General features: G+C 43.5%; 2 protein-coding genes across 3 annotated transcripts; one reads left to right on the top strand and one right to left on the bottom strand.

The window, feature by feature from the left end:
• Positions 1-55: 55 nt before the first annotated feature.
• On the bottom strand, positions 56-3,883 carry LOC106568296 (transmembrane emp24 domain-containing protein 2). Its single transcript, XM_014138506.3, has 4 exons — positions 3,594-3,883; positions 2,799-2,991; positions 1,881-1,988; positions 56-1,724 (listed from the first exon to the last, which is right to left on the bottom strand). The coding sequence occupies exons 1-4, from the start codon at positions 3,771-3,773 to the stop codon at positions 1,600-1,602; spliced, it is 606 nt and encodes a 201-aa protein (XP_013993981.1). The 5' UTR covers positions 3,774-3,883; the 3' UTR covers positions 56-1,599.
• A 125-nt stretch (positions 3,884-4,008) lies between these two features.
• ptpn11a (protein tyrosine phosphatase non-receptor type 11a) lies at positions 4,009-16,053 on the top strand. 2 transcript variants are annotated; one of them, XM_082960486.1, is made up of 16 exons: positions 4,009-4,242; positions 7,917-8,039; positions 8,312-8,506; positions 8,674-8,866; positions 9,025-9,144; positions 9,286-9,399; positions 9,810-9,906; positions 10,033-10,130; positions 10,472-10,630; positions 10,772-10,903; positions 11,013-11,167; positions 11,265-11,332; positions 11,973-12,124; positions 12,212-12,330; positions 12,842-12,941; positions 13,076-16,053. In XM_082960486.1, the coding sequence occupies exons 1-15, from the start codon at positions 4,229-4,231 to the stop codon at positions 12,909-12,911; spliced, it is 1,809 nt and encodes a 602-aa protein (XP_082816612.1). In that variant the 5' UTR covers positions 4,009-4,228; the 3' UTR covers positions 12,912-12,941; positions 13,076-16,053. The 2 variants fall into 2 exon arrangements, with proteins under 2 accessions (XP_082816612.1, XP_013993979.1); XM_014138504.2 differs by lacking the exons at positions 11,973-12,124; positions 12,212-12,330; positions 12,842-12,941; positions 13,076-16,053 and adding an exon at positions 11,434-11,510.
• The last annotated feature ends 6,773 nt before the right edge of the window (positions 16,054-22,826 follow it).

Raw genomic sequence — 22,826 nt, 5'->3', positions numbered from 1 at the left:
CTTTTTTACCAATAAATAATACATGTCAAGACAAACAAAAAGAAACCAAACAGCATTTTTAAAGAATATTGTATTTGTTTTATTAAACCTGGATCCACAGACAAGCATATTTCTTTACATGCTGCAGAACTTCATTGATGACGTTCAGGAGTGACATGACCTAATTTCTCCTCAGTAGTCACTCCAGTCTCACGTGAGAGTTATAGCTGAGCTTATCAGAACATGTAAAGTACAAAACTAAGGCATATTCAGTAAGACACAACATTTATGGTGTTTCAAATAGATTATAGACAGGATGGGCCTACAATTAATCCTCTAGTCATGTCCATTCTTATACATCGAACATACCAATGTTCTGAATGTTGCACCACACTGAATATGCTGCAGAAGAAAAAGAAACAACTTACTGCCACATAAAGTATAGCCCCCAACCTTCCCCACCCCAAATTACAACCAGACCCCACAAAATGTTGAAGCAACTACCTCACCTCGACAATCATAATATAGTTTCAGCCCCCTGCCAACATTCAATATAATCTATTACAGTGTTCTTCATTCCTGATTCTAGGCAAATACAGGGGTCCGGGGCTTTGTGCCAGCCCAGCTCTAACACACCTGAATCATCTAATCCAGGGTTAAATGAAGAATTGATTAGTTGCAACAGGTGTGAGTGATGGGCTACAATAAACCCTGCACACCCAGTGGATCCCCAGGGTCAGGTTTGAGTAAATGCTGACCTACTATAACCCATCTGTGGTAAAATGGGAGTATACAGGTTTTCCCTGCACTGCCCATGTACACATTCAGAAGGATTTTTTGTCATGGAACTATGACTCAAAAGCAACAAAAGCAAAAACATCTGCTTCCCAGACAATACAACTCCTTCAGATATTCAGGGATATTTAGCAGGATGCAACGTTCAGAAAGTTGCAGATAGAAATATGATCTATAGAGTGAAGACAATTCTTTATTCTACATAACAGAAAAGCATGTCGCTTCTGCACAATACATTTCTACATGAACGTTCTGTGATATTTCACTCTCCTGAACAAGCCCCAAGTGTCTCACCTTGAGCTGATGCATACTTTATATAACTAGTTGGTCATATCAATTACAAAGGGGTCCAAAAAAGGGGTCAAATAAGGGACACACTGCTGTATAAACATCAGTGTGCATCTCTCAAATGCCGGTCCTGGTTTTATTACTTTATACATCCCATCCACTGACTAGAGACAGACAGACAACCTCCCTGGCTAGTGCTTGCTGTTGACCAAGCTGGGTGGAGTAATCCATAAAAAATAATTTGCTTCCGCAGTGATGAGAAAATAAATCAAACTTGACATCATCAACCCTATGATCTTTGAAAGGTCTAGAGTCCAAAACAGATACAACAGTAACAAGCACATGAAGATGGAAATAACAAAAGGGGTAACAGGGTAAAACATTATTATTATTATTTTTTAAATAATAGGGATCCAATTTGTACTCAGACTTTTAATGAAATCTGGCAAGAGTCTCATTTCCAAGGAGTGACTGTTTCGCTGTCTCTGTGTTGAAATAACAGTGCAACAGGAAGTCACAGGGGGAAGGTTTGAGGTGTTACACAACTCGGCGCACTTCGAAAAACCTCTTCAGGTAGTAGATCTGTCCCAGAGTCATGGCCACCAAAACCAGGGCTTCGAAGAACGACCAGAGAACCACCCTGCTGTTCGTGTTGTCATTGACTGGATGGAAAGAAAACAGAAAACAATGACTAATAAGTTCAAGACGGGCTGTCAGCACTAAACACTGCAGTACACACAACAATTAAGTTAACAGGTTCTTAACTACAGTCTATTCTGACACCATTTTATTTAATGTGCGGCGTGTGTGTAACTCACTGGCTCTGTGTATCCTTTCCCGGACTTCCATGTACTCCTGTTCATGCTTGACGGCCGTCATGGCAACCGCCAGCTCGTTGATCATCTCCTCCAGCTTGTTCTGGTGAGCTGGAACAGAACACACAACCAATCAATTAGGATCATTGTAGAATCCACAACATTCTAGTGAAAATTACATGCATATTACAGTAAAAAATAAAGACAACTTCAAAACAAAGTTGTGCTTTGTCATATAAAACACTCTACAAAACATTACTAGTTCTATGTCTAAGATGTCTCAAATCATGCACACAACATATTCCTGCATCTATAAATTGTGAGGGGTGATTCCAGGCAACATATACTAATGTAACTAAGTTGTGATTTGTGAACATTAGATTGCACTGGAAAACTCATTCATCTTAGGTTAGAGGAAACCGAATGTATTTGGGCAAACAGTTCCAGGCGAGGCGAGAACCCTACCATCCCAACTCTCTCCACCTGGGTGAAGCGAAAGCCAGTCAAACCCAGTCAAAAGGATGAAGAGAAAGAGACAATAGGACCATAAAGAAAAGAGGAATAGTATGTGAAAACAGAAATGTGATCATCCGTTATAGCAATTGGCAAATATGAATAGAGCTTAAAAGTAAGATTTAGCGATATGATGTAGATTCAGAAAAAGTAAACAGCATAGTAGGTAAATCTCCGCAACAACTAAGAGCATTGAAGCGCAAAGCTCAACTTCTCTGCTGTTTTGGTGCCCTGGCTATCACGCTGTCACCAGCAGGAAGCGAACCTGTGCACATGCGCAGATACTGTGTGTGACCATGTGAAAACAAAGTCATACATCTCGCTCATCTCAATATCTGCAGTGCAGCTCATGGCAGCGTCATTTCACTGAGTCTGCCTTACATTCGCACACACACAACTAAAGCCTACCTTCCGTCTCCATGTCCTGTCCCTTCGGTGCCTCTCCGATGTCGATGGTGAACATGACGATCTTGGGTGTCATGGTGGACATCTTGTTGCTGAAGCAGAACTTGTAGGTCCCATCCATGTGAGCTGCCACGGAGTACTTTCCACTGGACTCTCGATCTCCTTTGTAGATCTGCTTGCCATCAGGTCCTGTTATCTACATAGCAGACAATATCATACACATATTATCCAACTCATGTTGAAACACAGTTGTGGTGTGCTAGACAAAAAAAATTGTCTGGACCGTTGTTGCAACATATTTCATTCAGTGGTTGGTGGATTGGGGCAGTCCGCACCACACTTGTGAAATCCCTTAAAAATATGGATCTTATTTTCAATTCTCAACTATATGGTGGTGAATACATAAAGTGGTGGAGCAGTACCTATAGTCAGCTGTCAAACAAATGTGGATGACCTGTTTCTCAAGTTGTGACACTGACAGCTGTTAGGAATAGCAGCGAGTAGTTAGCTAACTTAAAACTTCCTGTATCACTAATCGGGACAGATAAGTAAAATCAAGAGGCGAACTGGCTAGTTAGTTAGCTACCAACTAAGCTAATATAATTGATCATAACCAGCAGTGGGTTAACTTTAAACTACAAAGAACATAAATTAAACTATACAAAATGGCATGCATGTTGGCTTGTGACTAGCAATTAAGCTAACTGGCTAGCTACAATAGCCATCTCGCTAGCCACTCCCCACCACCTTTGCGCAAGTCAAACCAAATCAATCACAAAAGCACAAATACCATCTCACCTCAACGTCAATGTCCAAAAAGCCCCCTTCAGCAACTTCAAACATTAGGCCCATCTTGGTTCCCGAGTTAACCCGCTCATGGAAGCACTCTTCTGCATGAGCGTCTATACTAACGAAGTAGCCGGACGCTGTGGCAGACATGAAACCAAGAAGAACAACGATCTCTGAAGCAGTGAACATGCTTAGATTTCAGCTAGCGTTACGTTACAATTGTAGATTCTCTGTGTACCAGCGATTTCAAATATCCCCTAAAACTGCACATGTATCGCAGCAGGAGGCTCAGAACAAGCACAAATGATTGAGGATATTTTGTAAACTTCTTAGCTAGCTTCGGCGAGATTGCCACGTAAGGATTTAAACGGGAAAAAGCGAGGGTCAAACTTAGTCAGCACTATGCGATTTAAAAAAATAAATAAAAGTGTCGCATGTCTGGTGACGTTTCAACAATCGACTTGCTCTCTGAAGTCTCCGGGCTGAGGCCTATGGACTTTTTGTTGTTGTAAAAAATTCCAATCGAAACATTTTCCCGTTTTGAGCGGAGTCTGGACCTTATGAGGCATTTTTGCTGGGAGTAAACTGCCGAAGAAACGCACAATAGTTGGAAAAGCCAGCGCGAGGAAACAAGGGTTGAAAAAATGACATCTCGGAGGTAAGGACTGATCATGGAAAGCAATCGGATGGAAACTAGGTAGCCAACTAACAAGCCTGTCAGATAACATTAGCCTAGAACTGTTTACATTTTCAAGATAATCCCAATGATGATGAATGTATGTGATCGTCAGTTAACGACCTAAAACAAGTCGTATTTGACAAGGATGTGCCTTGTCGGTGTTTTGGAGCCAGCAACATTACGGTAACTAGTATGTGGTAACGTTAGTTAGTTAACTAGGTTCTTTATTGGGCAATGGGCATCCGTGTAATTGAAGCCCACAATGCAGTTACCTTTGAATTCTGTGTGTGAGCTATTCACAAGCTATCTGCCCATAACATTTTTGGAGACGTGTTTAGTTATAAATTATAAATATGAATGCTTAGCTAACAATTGCAAACAAGAAAATCTAGCTAACTAGCTACCATTGGGGGACCTAACTGTCAGTTCCAGCTGAGAAGCCAAGGGGGTTCAATGCATCTGGTTCAGTTTGGACGACAGGCTTGTATGCTCTTTGGAAAGATACCAACCTCAATATACTCAGTAAATGGATACAGACTTCAATTGTTCAATGTCAATAATTGTACACGTGATTTTTCCTGATTAAATCAGGATTTCCTGATAATTCTCACATCATCCTTTAGTCGTACATAATTGATTTTGACACGCCCCCACATCAATATCTTCTTTATCCTGATTTGCATTGTTGTGCCCATGACATCTGAGTACAAGTTATACAGCGGTACTATTGAGAGCATCTTGTCTGGCTGCATCTCTGCTTGGTATGGCAATAGCCCCGCCCGCAATCGCTTGGCGCTACAGAGGGTGGTGCGGACAGCAAGGGAACCTCACTGGGGCTGAGCTCCCTTCTTCTGTGGGGTTTATCGGCGGATGGCATCCAACGTTATGGTACATTACCGCCACCTACTGTACTGGAGTGTGGGCCAGAGACAGGGATAACTACATCCTACTTGCCAGCCCCGTTGCTCTTAAAAAAAAGAACACAGTATTTGAGACTATATCTAATGACGTTCTATTCAATATACTCTAAACTAATTTCCTGTATCCCCTTCTCCCTCATACTAGATCTGACTCTCTTTCCCTTGGATACTGCCCACACTGTAGCAGTACATGCTCCACAGTCTTCCTGGCAATAATCACACTTTTCTGTTGGATGCTTTCCTATCACATTTCAGGACGTATTCACCTGGCTGTATCCCACCCTTAATCTTGTAATAATAGCATCCTCTCGTCACTACCTGCTGACCTCCCCGAATTTCCTCTGTACTTGAAATAAATGCTTGCTCTAAGTATCTCTACTCCACTGCTCCTTGCCATCACTGCACCATCATTGTCCATATCAGGCTTTTTGCCTCTGCCTTGCTCATTGAAACTATAACATAAACAATTCTAAGTGCTTGGTTAGCCAGTACATCAACTGCCTCGTTCCCCTCCACCCCCACATCGGCTGGGACCCAAGTAAATATGATCTGTAACCCATCTGTCTAATCCTGCCATGGGTTTGTGGCTGAGTTCCCTCCCATCCAGGACCTCTATATCAGGCGGTGTGAAAGGAAGGCTGGAAAATTGTTAGACTCCAACAACCCAAGCCATAGACTGTTCTTTCTGCTTCCGCGCGGTACCGGCGCATCAAGTCTGACACAGCAGGGTCCTGAACAGCGTCTGTCCCCACGTCATAAGACTGCTAAATAGCTAACAAAATTGCTACATGGACTATCCAGGATGAACTTTTGCATTTTATTATAGTAATTTGTTGTTGTTGCATTGTCTCTATGCACACTCACAGGGCCCTACACACCAATACTCCAACACACATACAGTGCATTCGGAAAGTATTCAGACCCCTTGACTTTTTCCACATTGATGAGAAATAAGGTTGTAATGTAACAATCACACAATACCCCATAATGACAAAGCAAAAACAGTTTTTCAAATTTATACAAATAAAAACTGAAATATAGTATTTACATAAGTATTCAGAGATTTTACTCAGTACTTTGTTGAAACACCTTTGGCAGCGATTACAGCCAAAAGTCTTCTTGGGTATGACACTACAAGCTTGGCACACCTGTATTTGGGGAGTTTCTCCCATTCTTCTCTGCAGATCCTCTCAAGCTCTGTCAGGTTGGATGGGGAGTGTTGCTGTACAGCCATTTTCAGGTCTCTCCAGAGATGTTCAAGAATTGTCCCGAAGCCACTCCTGCGTTGTCTTGGCTGTGTGCTTAGGGTCATTGTCCTGTTTGAAGGTGAACCTTCTCCCCAGTGAGATCCTGAGTGCTCTGGACCAGGTGTTCACCTGGGATCTCTCTGTACTGGCCTGACTGGTGGAGTTGTTCTTCTGGAAGGTTCTCTCATCTCCGCAGAGGAACTCTGTCAGAGTAAACATCGGGTTCTTGGTCACCTCCCTGACCAAGCCCCTTCTCTCCCGATTGCTCAGTTTGGCCGGGCGGCCGGCTCTAGGCAGTGTTGGTGGTTCCAAACATTCTTAAATGGAAGGCCACTGTGTTCTTGGGGACCTTCAATGCTACAGAACGTTTTTACCCTTCCCCAGATCTGTGCCTCGACACAATCCAATCTTGGAGCTCTACTGACAATTCCTTCAACCCCATGACTTGGATTTTGCTCTGACATGCACTGTCAACTGTAGGACCTTTATATAGACGTGTGTGTGTGTGTGTGTGTGTGCCCCTTTTCCAAATCATGTCCAATCAATTGAATTGAACACAGGTGGAGTCTAATCAAGTTGTAGAAACATCTCAAGGATGCTCAATGGAAACAGGATGCACCTGAGCTACATTTCAAGTCTCATAACAAAGCGTCTGAGTACTTATGTAAATATTTATTTTTTATACATTTACAAACAGTTCTAAAATCTGTTTTCGCTTTGTCATTATGGGGTATTGTGTGTAGATTGATGAGGATTTTTAAAATTCATTTTGGAATAAGGCTGTAACGTAACAACGTGGAGAAAGGGAAGGGGTCTGAATACTTTCTGAATGCACTGTACAAACACTCCATTTTCTCACACACACATAATATGCACATACATTTATACTGGCTCTACACACACTCACATATAATCATCAAATATGCATCTGCTACTGTGTTTATCATATATCCTGATGCCTAGTTACCTTACCGTCCAGTTTCCCTGTATTCTATGCTTGCTTACTTTATCATGTTCTTCTTATTATTACCAAAAAAATGGTGTGTTTTTGTTCTACCTTGTTATTTTTAGTTTTACATTGTTATTGATTGTTGGAGGTTACAAGATAGGAATTTCACTGTACTTTTGCTTGTGACATTAAAAGTTGAAACTGCACACCGTTATATTCAGGCCACAAATGTTCTCTAGGCAGCCAGTGATCTCTGTGATTTATGACTGCTTGTTATCTCCCAGAGGGTAAGTCGAGGCCTTGAACCAAGTTGGGAAGATGACTCACTGGCATTTACAATAGAGTTATGATGAAATTCAAATGAAACTATAGACAGGACAAGGACAGCTACCTTGTTGTGAAAGCTGGTAATGGGTGTGGTGTGGTCCATGAATCTGTCGTGGCTGGAAATGTTTATTTAGTTTTTAAGCTGTGTAGCCTATTTCTCCAAATGCACTTAGCTAGCTAGTTGACCTGTGATGATGATGTGGTGTTTAGGTGGTTCCACCCCAACATCACAGGGGTGGAGGCTGAGAACCTGCTGTTAACCCGGGGGGTGGATGGGAGCTTCCTGGCCCGACCCAGCAAGAGCAACCCTGGAGACTTCACCCTCTCTGTCAGGTGAGTTACTGTAGCACCAGACACAGGAGCTACCGTAGGCTGGGTTGACATTTTAGGAATAAATATCTATGGGGCCTATTTAGTTTACTCAGGCTGACAGCATACAAGAACACTTTCCCAATTTATACTCTACCATTTCCCTTTATTATAATTGATTAGGCCAACTGAAGAGAATAGTCCACCACGGCCTGGGTACCAGACTGTTTCAGCTTTAGATGACGGGTGTGTTGTAATATTTCCTTTTTCTCTCAACCCTGTGTTCCCCTGGGCAGGCGGAACGGAGCGGTTACCCACATTAAGATCCAGAACACAGGGGATTACTATGACCTGTACGGGGGGGAGAAGTTTGCCACCCTGGCTGAGCTGGTTCAGTACTACATGGAGCACCACGGCCAACTCAAGGAGAAGAACGGAGACGTCATCGAGCTCAAATACCCCCTCAACTGTGCTGACCCCACCTCTGAGAGGTGAGCTCTGACGCTGAAACAACACGGGTGTTTGTCTCTGCTTGTCTGTGTGTGTACCTCTAGCCTGAGTGTCAGTCCATCTCTGCTTTAGCCACCAATCCAGAGCATTTGATGGCTATGTCAGTAGAGTTCTATAAAGTGTGTGTGTGTGCGTGTGTGTGTCCCAGGTGGTTCCATGGCCACCTGTCAGGCCGGGAGGCTGAGAAGCTGCTGACAGAGAAGGGAAAGAACGGTAGTTTCCTGGTCAGAGAGAGCCAGAGCCACCCTGGAGACTTCGTTCTGTCCGTCCGCACCGGCGACGACAAGACAGACAGCAGCGACAACAAGCCCAAGGTGACACATGTCATGATCCGCTGCCAGGTAAAGGATTATTACCTTTTGTTCCCTGCCTCCCTCCCTCCCTCGAGCTAAAGATGTGGCTTATGACCACAGATACACTACATGATATTTAAAATTGTCAAAGAGCCTCTCGTGTATCTCTGTGGGTGAAGTGACTGTCCACATTGTGTGTTTCTCAGCATGACCTAAAGTATGATGTGGGTGGAGGAGAGAAGTTTGACTCTCTCACAGACCTGGTGGAGCACTATAAGAAGAACCCCATGGTGGAGACACTGGGCACGGTGCTGCAACTCAAACAGGTCGCTCTTCAGCCTGTCTCTCTGTCAGAAAGCTACATATCATTCCCCTGATCTTGATCATTTATGTCCTTTTTGTCTTTCAGAAGCTTTAATAATCCATAGATTTCTTGTGTTTCTAAACTTGTATGCGTCTTTCCCCAGCCCCTGAACACCACGCGTATCAACGCAGCAGAGATAGACAGCAGAGTGAGAGAGCTCAGTAAACTGGCCGAGGCCACGGACAAGGTCAAACAGGGCTTCTGGGAAGAGTTTGAGGTAAGAGACGCGCCATTGCGTTTCAAAATAAGTATTTAATGTAGTGTTGTTCTTATGTCAGGAAGTTTTTATTTATTTTTTTATATACCGTTGTACATCCTCAAGCTACATTCTCACATGTCATCTGTCTGTCCCCCGATAACCTAGCCACGCTCCACATCTGAATTATTGAAATTGATTTAAAGCAATACGTTGAGGATACATTTTAAAGGGATACTTTGGTATTTTGGCAATGATGCCCTTTATCTACTTTCAGAGTCAGATGAACTCATGGATACAGTTTTTATGTCTCCGTGTGCAGCTTTAAGGAAGTTGCTACCTAGCGCAATTGCTAACTAGCATTAGCGTAATGACTGGAGGTGCTAGCAGATACCCATAGACTTTTAACAAGTATCCCTTTTCCCGCCCAGACGTTGCAGCAGCAGGAGTGTAAGCTTCTCTACAGCCGTAAGGAGGGGCAGAGAGCTGAAAACAAGAACAAGAACCGATACAAGAACATCCTGCCCTGTGAGAGAACACACACATCCTGCCCTATCAAATATCAGGACTGACTGACCACCCTGTTGTTGCAGTATGCAGAGCCTGGATATTAGTCTGATTTGAATCATGACTGTTCTCTCTTTCCCTCTCTAGTTGATCACACTCGTGTGGTGCTGAATGATGGGGATGGATCTGAGGCTGGCTCGGACTATATTAACGCCAATCTCATCATGGTAGTAACTGACATCATGGTAAACTCACTTCATTCTCAGGACACGCACACCTGTCAGACACACACACACTATGGTATCGAAATGACCTCACGGTAAACTCCACACACTTACGTTCAGCTCTATTTCAAGCACAATCTGCAATTTCCTGTATGTGACAGCTCTACAAAATACAAATGAATAGCAAGCTTACTGTTTGTGCCATGTCTTGTCTTGTCTTTTTCTTTTCATTCATTAAGTGTGTGACATGGACTACTAAGACAATCGCTGTATGTTACTTCGTTTGCATTGCACTTAAGTCTGCTTTCCTCTACACTACTACATCCAGCGCCTGTCTGTGGAACTGTGTTCTTTCTCCCTAGCCGGAGTTGGAGTGGAAGTGTAACAGCACCAAGCTGAAGAAGTCGTACATCGCCACGCAGGGCTGTCTACAGAACACCATCAGTGACTTCTGGAGGATGGTCTTCCAGGAGAACTCCCGGGTCATCGTCATGACTACCAAGGAGGTGGAGAGGGGAAAGGTAGCTGGCTGCTGTTGTGGCTCTTCATTTCAAGCATCTCTGAAAACCAGGAGAGCTTCTTCATCGGTTTCAGTGTGAACTGCTGCTGTGGCTTTGGGGCAGAAGTATGCACGTCAATTGAGATACTTTGTCTCCCCACAGAGTAAGTGTGTGAAGTACTGGCCAGACATGTCGTCTCTGAAGGAGTATGGAATTATGCGTGTCCGCAACGTCAAAGAGACGTCTGCTCACGACTACATCCTACGAGAACTCAAACTGTCCAAGGTTGGACAGGTAAGAGGAGGGACTGTTTAAAAAATAAAAAAAAGTGTTTTATTTTTTAAAGTGTATCCTTAGCTGTGTGTGAGTGAGCATGTGTGCTACTTCAAAATGTGTGTTTCAGGGTAACACAGAGCGGACAGTGTGGCAGTACCATTTCAGAGCGTGGCCGGACCATGGTGTCCCTACAGACCCCGGTGGTGTTCTGGACTTCCTAGAGGAGGTCAACCTCAAACAGGAGAGCATTCTAGAGGCTGGGCCCATAGTGGTGCACTGCAGGTACACAGACAGACAGACAGACAGACAGACAGACAGACAGACAGACAGACAGACAGACAGGTGTACTGTTGCTCTCTAATTCCCTCTCTCTCTCCAGTGCTGGTATTGGACGGACAGGAACTTTCATAGTGATTGACATCCTCATTGACGTCATCAGGGAAAAAGGTGAGTGCAAATACTTCATCTATTTATGCTACATGAGATTGTTTTCATAAAGAAAGCTTCTGCCTTGTTCAGACCCGTAGTCTAACCTCTTCTCTCTGTAGGAGTGGACTGTGACATAGACGTTCCTAGTCTAACCTCTTCTCTCTGTAGGAGTGGACTGTGACATAGACGTTCCTAGTCTAACCTCTTCTCTCTGTAGGAGTGGACTGTGACATAGACGTTCCTAGTCTAACCTCTTCTCTCTGTAGGAGTGGACTGTGACATAGACGTTCCTAGTCTAACCTCTTCTCTCTGTAGGAGTGGACTGTGACATAGACGTTCCTAGTCTAACCTCTTCTCTCTGTAGGAGTGGACTGTGACATAGACGTTCCTAGTCTAACCTCTTCTCTCTGTAGGAGTGGACTGTGACATAGACGTTCCTAGTCTCACCTCTTCTCTCTGTAGGAGTGGACTGTGACATAGACGTTCCTAGTCTCACCTCTTCTCTCTGTAGGAGTGGACTGTGCCATAGATGTTCCTAGTCTCACCTCTTCTCTCTGTAGGAGTGGACTGTGACATAGACGTTCCTAGTCTAACCTCTTCTCTCTGTAGGAGTGGACTGTGACATAGACGTTCCTAGTCTAACCTCTTCTCTCTGTAGGAGTGGACTGTGACATAGACGTTCCGAAGAGCATCCAGATGGTTCGTTCCCAGCGGTCTGGGATGGTTCAGACCGAGGCCCAGTACAGGTTCATCTACATGGCAGTCCAGCACTACATAGAGACACTGCAGAGACGCATAGAGGAGGAACAGGTGTGTGTGTGTGTGTGTGTGTGTGTGTGTGTGCCGTGTGTGTCCGTGAAAGTCTTTCTCTAACATCCTTCCTCCTCTCTCTAACAGAAGAGTAAGATAAAGGGGAGGGAGTACACCAACATTAAGTATTCTCTGTCTGACCTGACTGGTGGAGACCAGCTGCAGAGCCCTCTGCCTCCCTGCACCCCCAGCCCCACCTGTGCAGAGTGAGTACCTAGCAGCTACTACACAGAGTATAAAACAAGAACACCTGCTCTTTCCATCACATACACTGACCAGATGAATCCAGTTGAAAGCTATGATCCCTTATTGATGTCACTTGTTAAATATTTAGGTGGCTTTGAACGGGGTATGACAGTAGGTGTCAGGTGCACCAGTTTGTGTCAAGAACTGCAACGCTGCTGGGTTTTTCATGCTCAACAGTTTTCCGTGTGTATCAAGAATGGTCCACCAGCCAAAGGACATCCAGCCAATTTGACACAACTGTGGGAAGCATTGTAGTCAACATGGGCCATGCTCTGACAAATTGAGACTGTTCTGAGGACAAAAGGGGGGTGCAACTCAATATTAGGAAGGTGTTCCTAATGTTTTGGTATACTCTGTGTATAATCAAACTATTACTCAGCTAGTCAGTTTCAGTTGAGAAATACCTTGGCTGATGTGTTTCTCTCGGGGTGGTGGGTGTGTGTGTGTGTGTGTGTGTGTGTGTGTGTGTAGAATGAGGGAGGACTGCTCCAGAGTGTATGAGAACGTCGGTCTGATGCAGCAGCAGAAGAGCTACAGATGAGATTGCCCTTTGACCCCAACGCTGTCCCAGGTAACTACAGGAACTATGTCTTGAGTTCATGTTGTGGTTGGATCTTTTGGGACTAAATGTTATTTTTTATTTTTGTAATGTTTTTTTTGTTATTTGTAAATGACCTGACATCTCTCTCCCTTTGCCTCTCTCAGGAATTACATTTTTTTGCCAGCTGCACCTGAACGCCTGAAACGTGATCACAATTACTACAACGAAAAGAAGAAAATGTAAAATTACGAAAAACTAAAATCTGAGAGAGGTCTACGAGAGAACTGAGATTAACGGAGAGGATTTTGTTCCCTCTCTCCTTTTCACCCCCCCCCCTCTCTAGGAACAGTAGCCGTCTCGTCCCCTTATAAACCACTGTGAATATCTGGAGAGCCCTAACGAGCTTAATGACCTAACTTAATAACAAGCCTAAACCCCTAAACTAAAGCTCAGCCTGAGTTTAGACCTGTCTCAGACCAGACCCAGGCTGAGACTAGCAGCATTCTGCTCACCAGAGGGAGAACAACCTAGCTAACCTGTTCTGTTTGTCTTTGTTCCACTCTCTCTCCCTTTTTTGCCATGAATTATTGTCTTTTTTCTTATTAACCAAAGGAAAGAAACGCGTAGCTAGTTTGTTTTGGGAGCTAGTGAGACGAGTGAGCCCTTCTCAGAGTTGAGAAAAAAGGCCTGTGCCAAAAACCAAAAATGGTTTCATCCAACGTCTCAGCCAATCAGTGGTTTCCCTCTGCCCGGCTAAACCATTTTCTGAGAAAAAAGGGATATTTTCAGTGATAATATTAAGTGTCATGTTTTCTGTTACTGAAGGAAGAATTCTGGGTATTGTAGTCTCAACTTCCCAGTGGATTACTATTCAGTATGTTGGGGAGGATATTGGTTTTGCCTTTTTAAAGACATTTTATAATTTTTTTGTTTTTTTATTTCATGTTTTTGTTGACATGTTTTTTGTTGTTGCCACACTATGTAATACTGTCTCCCTTAATTACCATTCCTCACACCGATGTCCTTAACGCAGCATTCCCATAGCAAAGTAATGGCTACAGCCCAAGCCTTGTACCCTGGGTGGAGATGTTGGCTAGAACTCTGTTTCCCTGGGTGCCTTGTGGTCCCACTAAGCACTAATGTGGGGTCTGAGGGTAGTTGGTAGCTTCTGGAGGTGAGGTGGGGTAGCCTTGCCCCATACTGTATGGAAGTCCTGTTTTGACAACAAACGTTAGAAGAGTTGTCTACAGCACAGACAGTAGGGGACGAGGCAATAGGTTGGGTGCTTCCTCCCAGGCTCTTCTGTGTCAAAGTTACTATGGAAACTGTTTCAGAGTTTCTGGGGTAACTTGTTCTTTATGCCAGTCCGCAGCAGGCATCGCCACTGAAACGTGGCTGCCCGAAAAAGAAAAAAAAGTTTTAACATTTTTTTTTAATTTTCTAAACAAACATCATAATGATACTATTACATTTTGTGCTTCTTCTGTTCTTTTTAAAGATGAATGCCTGTTGTGTACTTTTGAAGCACCACATGAACTTAATTTTCTCTGTTTTGAGAAGCTACCGCACATTTGTTATCTCTGGCAATTTTAGTATTCATTGTTATGGTTGTCATGGAAACTACAGGCCCACTGTTGGTTGGCTGAATTTGGTCAGATGCAAATTCCTTTCTTCTACATTGGTGTTACGTAGTTGAATGTGCAGTTTTCAGTCTCTCCGTTTATTATTTTGCTAGGTGCATCACACTTAACCACATTACTTTCTCAGCCTGTTGTCCATATGGAAATAAGTGCTTATTGTCTACTACAGTATTCTGGAAAGGGTTGTTTCCAGGTTGATACAATCATTTAATATATAATGTGTTTTGTATGTACTTTATCATGGTAACAATCTAACATATAACGTTAGCTTTTTTCGCCAACACACTCCTTCCATTCTACACATGATTACTGGTTAAAGCCCTTTGTCTTTGTTTGGCATTGCACCTTATTCCCAATGTAATGCTATGCACACTTTTTGTCCAGAGCCTTATGAGGACAGAAGTATTAACCTATATAGGGAATAGGGTGCCATTTCAGATCAGCCCTTTGTGTAATGCAGTTAGGGTTGAGGAGGAAGTTGTCTTGGTCTTTAGTATGTACAGAGTTCCATTCTCATTTACCCCACTTTTTCTCAGAAGTGTGCACTTGTTCACTCCCCCTCATGATTTAAAAACAATTGGATTGGTCGATGTAAGTTTGCCGTCCTTAGCAACGAGGGAGGACTAGAACATTCCTTTTCTCAGCCTCTCTGGGGCTCCAGGTTACCCATAACCACTGATCTAGGATCAGCTGTGCTGGGAAACACTTCAGATCGGTGTCTTCATCCTTTTCTTGGGTATCAGAGCAGTTGTTCTTCTGAATGGTTGGTTTGTTTGTTTCTCTGCTGGGTGGAGACCCTCTACTGACTGAGTTAGGGGATCCTTAGTATCCGCTGTATGTAGTGTGCCCTTTCATTGTTGTGTGTTTGTGGAACACTAGTCTGTGGCCTGCTTCTGGTGTTTGAATGTTTCGTGGTGTGTTAGGATTTGTGTGTGTGAAAGGATGTGCGAGTGTGTCCAGAGAATACTGCTGTTTCAGCTGCCTGCTCCTCAATGCCTGGTCTTCTCTTCTGAATTCTGTTTTCCTCTGATCATGATGAAACGGCTTCATCTCTTGTTTCCTGTCATTTTCTGTCACGTAAAGCATCTACATGCATAGATCTGCCTCCCTATGCATATGCATTATACCGTATGTGTTGGTTATACTCTGTTTGACAAACCAGTGCTCTTCAGTCTCGCCTCCATACCTGAAAACACTTTGTCAACCCGAAAGCATAACAAAACACATTTTTTGGAACTCAATGCAAACAAACAAAACAAATTATATTTTTTAACTTGTATATTGTACATGAATATCTTGTAGAGGAGAATGTACTTACTAAACATATCTAATTGCCAATAAGATTTCCTGTCTGTGTAATAATCCAGTAGCTCTCTACCCCGTGTCATGGAGTTGGAGCTTTCTCACAAAGCTTAAGAGGTTTATGGTATTGTATTTCAATGCAGGTAACCATGGTAACTTCTTGATAACAATAATAAACGGCAAGCTCATGCCTCAGTAAACCCTCCTGTTGTTATTGGCAGATCACTCCAATGAATAGAATGACGTCACCTGATCAAAGAGTTAAAGCCCTCAAGCTTCAGTTCTGTATTTCCAAGGATGTCGGGCTTGTTTCTACAGAATCATGCAGCCAAGTTGATGAAGCCCCCTGCTGATTGGCAGGGTAGTGCTTTAATTAAAGAAACAGCACCTTGATGCTAAAACATGTTGGCCTTTAATGATAAAAAGCACTTTCCACTGATCATTTTCTCAGAGCGGCTAAATGCAGCACAGTAATGCTTACATTCATTCAGCTGTGAAAACCTGCCAGCAGTGTTGCGCAATCATTGATCTTGTGGCGTGCCCAGAGCCAGGTGTGTGTGTGTGTGTGTGTGTGTGTTTGGTTTTACTATCCTTGTGGGGACCAGAAGTCTTTACAAGGATAGTAAAACAAGGAAAAACTGGACACATTTCGCCAGTCCCCACAAGGGGAAAAAGGCTATTTTAGGCTTAGGGGTTAGGGTTACAGATGGGGGTTAGGGAAAATCAGCCTGGTCTCATAGATTAGACGTAACATAGTCAATTTAAATCCGGGACCCTCAAATTAGTACGATATGTTACGTATGGTTACATAACCAGGATACTTAAGGCAAAAAGCGTTGTTGGTCTGGGTGGATGCGTGGGCGTATTACGTGAACGTCAAGCAAACCAAAGGTTGCATGTTTGAATCTCATCATGGACAACTTTTAACTAATTAGGAACTGCAACTACTTATTACTTTTTAACTATTTTGCAACTACTTAGCATGTTAGTTAGTCCTTCCCTTAACCCTTTAACCTTAACCCCTAGACTAGCTAACGTTAGACACCTAGCTAACATTACCGCTGGCCAACTAGCTAACGTTAGCCACAGCTAATTGGAATTTGTAACATACATTGTATCATACGTTTTGTAAATTCGTAACATATGGTACGAATTGTAATTCATAACATATCATACGAAATGGATGATGGACATCCACAAATGAATACATACCGTAAGAAACGTAACATATCATACTAATTGGAGTGTCCTGGATTTACATTTACTATGTTACATCTACCCCTGAGTGCAGGTTGGGAAAATTAGGACTTTTAATGGGAATCAATTGTTTGGTGCCCACAAGGATAGTAAAACCAACGTGTGTACGTGCGTGCATGCATAAAATGAATGTTGACTGTGTAGTCCTAAGTATATATCTCCGAAGTAAATGTAACTGGGTGAAACGGAATGGGAATAGTTGCCTGGCTCCCATGTACTGTGTAGCCTAAGAATTGGTCTCGGTCCCTTCCAGTCTCTGAGGGCAGCAGTGTGTTGTTCCCTCAGTAACACAGATTTCTATACTGAACAAAAATGTAACATGCAACAATTAAAAATATTTTACTGAGTTAGTCCATATAAGGGAACCAGGTAATTTAAATAAATTATTAGGCCCTAATCTATGGATTTCACATGACTGGGCAGGGGTGCAGCCATGGGTGGGCCTGGGAGGGCATAGGTTCACCCACTTGGCAGCCAGGGCCACCCACTGGGGAACCAGGCCCAGCCAACCACAATGAGGTTTTCAAAACAAAAGAGCGTTATTACAGACTGAAATACTCCTCAGTATTTGATCATGCTGTTTAATCAGCTTCTTGATTTGCCACACCTGTCAAGTGGATGGATTATCTTGGCAAAGAGAAAATGCTCACAAACAGGGATATAAACACATCTGTGTGCAAAATCTGAGAGAAATAAGCTTTTTGTTCATATAGAAAATGTCTGGGATTATTTATTTCAGGGGGGAACCGGTACAGAGTCAATGTGCGGGGGCACCGGTTAGTTGAGGTAATATGTACATGTAGGTAGAGTTATTAAAGTGACTGCATAGATGATAATAACAGAGAGTAGCAGCGGTGTAGGGGGCGGGGCAATGCAAATAGTCTGGGTAGCCATTTGATTAGATGTTCAGAAGTCTTATGGCTTGGGGGTAGAAGCTATTTAGAAGCCTCTTGGACCTAGACTTGGCGCTCCGGTACCGCTTGCCGTGCGGTAGCAGAGACAACAGTCTATGACTAGGGTGGCTGGAGTCTTTGACAATTTTTAGGGCCTTCCTCTGACACCGCCTGGTATAGAGGTCCTGGATGGCAGGAAGCTTGTTGATGTACTGGGCCGTTTGCACTACCCTCTGTAGTGCCTTGCGATCGGAGGCCAAGCAGTTGCCATACCAGGCAGTGATGCAACCAGTCAGGATGCTCTCGATGGTGCAGCTGTAGAACCTTTTGAGGATCTGAGGACCCATGCCAAATCTTTTCAGTCTCCAGAGGGGGAATAGGTTTTGTTGTGCCCTCTTCACGACTGTCTTGGTGTGCTTGGACCATGTTAGTTTGTTGGTGATGTGGACACCAAGGAACTTAAGCTCTCAACCTGCTCCACTACAGACCCGTCGATGAGAATGGGGCATGCTCGGTCCTCTTTTTCCCGTAGTCCACAATCATCTCCTTTGTCTTCATCACGTTGAGAGAGAGGTTGTTGTCCTGGCAACACATGGCCAGGTCTCTGACCTCCTCCCTATAGGCTGTCTCGTCGTGCAGAGGGAGGTGTTTCGTCCCAGGGTCCTTAGCTTAGTGATGAGCTTTGAGGGCACTATGGTGTTGAATGCTGAGCTGTAGTCAAAGAATAGCATTCTCACATAGGTGTTACTTTTGTCCAGGTGGGAAAGGGCAGTGTGGAGTGCAATAGAGATTGCATCGTCTGTGGATCTGTTGGTGCGGTATGCAAGTTAGAGTGGATCTAGGGTTTCTGGGATAATGGTGTTGATGTGAGCCATGACCAGCCTTTCGAAGCACTTCATGGCGAACGACGTGAGTGCTACGGGTTGATAATCATTTAGGCAGGTTACCTTAGTGTTCTTGGGCACAGGGACTATGGTGGTATGCTTAAAACATGTTGGTATTACAGACTCGGACAGGGAGAGGTTGCAAATGTTGGTGAAGACACTTGCTAGTTGGTCAGCGCAGGCTCGCAGTACACATCCTGGCAATCTCTCTGGCCCTGCGGCCTTGTGAATGTTGACCTCTTTGAAGGACTTACTCACATCGGCTGTGGAGAGCGTGATCACACAGTCTTCCGGAACAGCTGGTGCTCTCATGAATGTTTCAGTGTTATTTGCCTCGAAGCGAGCATAGAAGTAGTTTAGCTTGTCTGGTAGGCTTGTGTCACTGGGCAGCTCTCGGCTCTGCTTCCCTTTGTAGTCTGTAATGGTTTGCAAGCCCTGCCACATCTGACGAGCATCAGAGCCGGTGTAGTACGATTCAATCTTAGTCCTGTATTGATGCTTTGCCTGTTTGATGGTTCATCAGAGGGCATAGCGGGATTTCTTATAAGCGTCCGGGTTAGAGTCCCGCTCCTTGAAAGTGGCAGCTCTAGCCGTTAGCTCAGTGCGGATGTTGCCTGTAATCCATGGCTTCTGGTTGGGGTATGTGCGTACGCTCACTGTGCGGTCGATGCATTTATTGATGAAGCCAATGACTGATGTGGTGTACTCCTCAATGCCATCGGAGGAATCCCGGAACATTTTCCAGTCTGTGCTAGCAAAACAGTCCTGTAGCTTAGCATCTGCTTCATCTGATCACTTTTTTTTATTGATCGAGTCACTGGTGCATCCTGCTTAAATTTTAACTTGTAAGCAGGAATCAGGAGGATAGAATTATGGTCAGATTCGCCAAATGGAGGGCGAGGGAGAGCTTTGTATCCGTGTCTGTGTGTGGAGAAAGGTGGTCCAGCGTTCTTTTTTCTCCCTGTGGTTGCACATTTAACATGCTGATAGAAATTTGGTAAAAGGGATTTAAGTTTCCCTGCATTAAAGTCCCCGGCGACTAGGAGAGCCGCCTCTGGGTGAGCGTTTTCTTGTTTGCTTATGGCAGAATACAGCTCATTCAATGCGGCCTCAGTCTGTGGGGGTATGTAAACGGCTACGAAAAATATAGATGAAAACTCTCTTGGTAGATAGTGTGGTCTACAGCTTATCATGAGATACTCTACCTCAGGCGAGCAATAGCTCGAGACTTCCTTAGATATCGTGCACCAGCTATTATTTACAAAAATATATAGTCCGACGCCCCTTGTCTTACCAGACGCCGCCGTTCTATCCTGCCGGTACAGCGTTTAACCAGCCAGCTGTATGTTGATAGTGTCGTCGTTCAGCCACATCTCTGTGAAGCATAAGATATTACAGTTTTGAATGTCCTGTTGGTAGTGCAATCTTGTGCATAGCTCATCTATTTTATTCTCCAAAGATTGCACGTTTGCTAGCAGAATGGAAGGAAGTGGGGGTTTATTCGATCCCCTACGAATTCTCAGAAGGCAGCCCACCCTTTGGCCCCTTTTTCTCAGCCTTCTCTTCACGCAAATGACAGGGATCTGGTCCTGTTCCTGGGAGAGCAGTATATAATTCACGTCGGGCTTGTCAGACTTGTTAAAGGAAAAAAAGGATTCTTCCAGTCTGGGGTGAGTAATCGCAGTCCTGATGTCCAGAAGTTATTTTTGTTCATAGGAGACGGTAGCGGCAACATAATGTACAAAATAAGTTACAAACAACGGAAAGAAACAAAAAAACCACAATTGGTTGGGGACACGTAAAACGTCAGCCATCTTATCAACCAGACGCCTTCCTGCAGTTCTTCACAGGTAAGACTGATAATAAATAGCTTCTGACACCAGAGCTTTCTGATTTACGTCTGTAAATGAGAAGTGCTCTATAAATGTAAATTATTATTATGTTTGCCATCACTGCAAACTGTTTCTACATGATCAGTCTGACACAGGCCAGGACATCATTAGCATGAGACAGCCAGTCTGTCCCAAAGGAAACTAAAAGGAATTTGATTGATCTTTCTCCCTTAAGCTTAGAAAAGGGACCCTTAAACCCAGACTTGGACCACACACCTACTCCACTGAATAGCAGGCTAGTGATTTCTTTGCAATGCTTGCAGGTAGCCACTGATTCCTTCCAAACCACTCATTGTTGAATTTGAGATTTACAACTAGTTGTGTAATGTTTATGTCCAATGGCCGATGAGCACCGATACGTTTTATCTGTAATTTTCTTCATAATTTCTCTTCATATGACAAGGATTGAAAAGGATTTGCCAGTAGATTGTCATGATGATGTTTGCTAGCTAAGATTTTGAAAGTATGATGTTAACATGATTAGTCCAATCAAAGCTATGGTAGATATGTGATTTGACGTAATTTTATCTGTGGCCGATGACCTTGAGCCTTCTTGGATGAGTACTTCTAATGTAACTCTATGGCAGCACCCAAGGGGCTTACATTTTCGAGCTCTCCCAGTAGATTTTGCAGCGACGTAGTGTCCCCATGAGTGACAGAACACTGAGCCAATCAAGGCGCAACTATAGAACGTTACCAACCCCGAAGCTCTGTATTTTCCGCTGGCTGCCCCACCACCACAGAAAGCACTGAGCTAGGCTGAAACACCTGTATTTTGGAGCTGACTTACTCAAGAAAACAAAAAAGAGACCATGTTTGTATGCAGCTTTATTAACTCAATGATTTAAATATATATATTACATTGCAAACTGATATGTGACACATTTAGTGGCAAAATAACATGCAAAACAGGCAAAAAAATAAATACATGTTTTATCTAAACGGGTGGGGATCAAAACAGGTGTGGCTCTGCCGAGAGATGTCACAAATTCACTGACCCTTAGCATTCAACATGTATGGTCATGAAATTGTCATTCATCCTTCAGCTGTTATTAACTCTCTCCTCTCTCCCCCTCTCTTTTAGTTTTTCTGTCTTTTGCTCCTCTCTCTCATCTTATTTATATATATATATAAATGAAAGGGTTTTATTGGTATGGGAAACGTATGTTAACATTGCCAAAGCAAGTGAACTAGATAATAAACAAAAGTGAAATAAACAATAAAAATGAACAGTGAACATTACACTCACAAAAGCTCCAAAAGAATATAGACATTACATTTGTCATATTATGTGCAAATAGTTAAAGTACAGAAGGGAAAATAGATAAACATGACTTGTATTGCCCTTTCTTGTGGCAACAGGTCACAAATCTTGCTGCTGTGATGGCACACTGTGGTATTGACACCAGAGCTTTGTAAATGAAAAGCGCTCTATAAATGTAAATTATTATTATTATTATGTTTGCCATCACTGCAAACTGTTTCTACATGATCAGTCTGACACAGGCCAGGACATCATTAGCATGAGACAGCCAGTCTGTCCCAAAGGAGACTAAAACAAATATGTTAAATCTTTCTCCCTTTGTCTTTTCACTCTGACTCTCCCTCCCTCCCCAGCCCAATGTCAGACAGAGATACAGTAGATAGTGTTCTGGGGAGAGGTAGAGAGTGTCGTTTGAGGACAGACACAGGATTCCCTATGTGTTGGCCACTATCCACGAGACCCAGTGTCTAGCCAACATCACACCCCTCTACCATCAAACCCACCAAGCTCATGGGCTATGACATACCAGAGGTGCACACAGAGAGAGATCCAATTAAATTACTAATATGTTATTTGTAATATGTCATTCTATGCACGCACACACACACGAGTGCACACATGGTGCAGATCTGGTCGACCTTTAGCATTCAACATGTATGGTCATGAATTTGGCATTTATCCTTCAGCTGTTATTAACCCTCTCCCCCTCTCTTTATGTTCCCCGCCCCTCTGTCTCCTACTCCTCTTCTTCCTGTCTCCCCCTTATCATTCTCTTTCTCTCCA

Source organism: Salmo salar, chromosome 13, assembly GCF_965601325.2.
Source record: "Salmo salar chromosome 13, fSalSal1, whole genome shotgun sequence".
Lineage (NCBI taxonomy): Eukaryota > Metazoa > Chordata > Actinopteri > Salmoniformes > Salmonidae > Salmo > Salmo salar.
This window is presented reverse-complemented; position numbering and strand designations above follow the sequence as displayed.

What these genes read in the sequence shown, in the direction of transcription:
- LOC106568296 (XM_014138506.3), bottom strand. Translation starts at nt 3,773, where the DNA reads ATGTTCACTGCTTCAGAGATCGTTGTTCTTCTTGGTTTCATGTCTGCC. An exon ending in TTTTGGACATTGACGTTGAG is followed by an intron (nt 2,992 to 3,593) that starts GTGAGATGGTAT and finishes TCTGCTATGTAG; the next exon opens with ATAACAGGACCTGATGGCAA. An exon ending in GGAAAGGATACACAGAGCCA is followed by an intron (nt 1,725 to 1,880) that starts GTGAGTTACACA and finishes CTTTCCATCCAG; the next exon opens with TCAATGACAACACGAACAGC.
- ptpn11a (XM_082960486.1), top strand. An exon ending in GACTTCACCCTCTCTGTCAG is followed by an intron (nt 8,040 to 8,311) that starts GTGAGTTACTGT and finishes TCCCCTGGGCAG; the next exon opens with GCGGAACGGAGCGGTTACCC. An exon ending in TGACGTCATCAGGGAAAAAG is followed by an intron (nt 11,333 to 11,972) that starts GTGAGTGCAAAT and finishes TTCTCTCTGTAG; the next exon opens with GAGTGGACTGTGACATAGAC.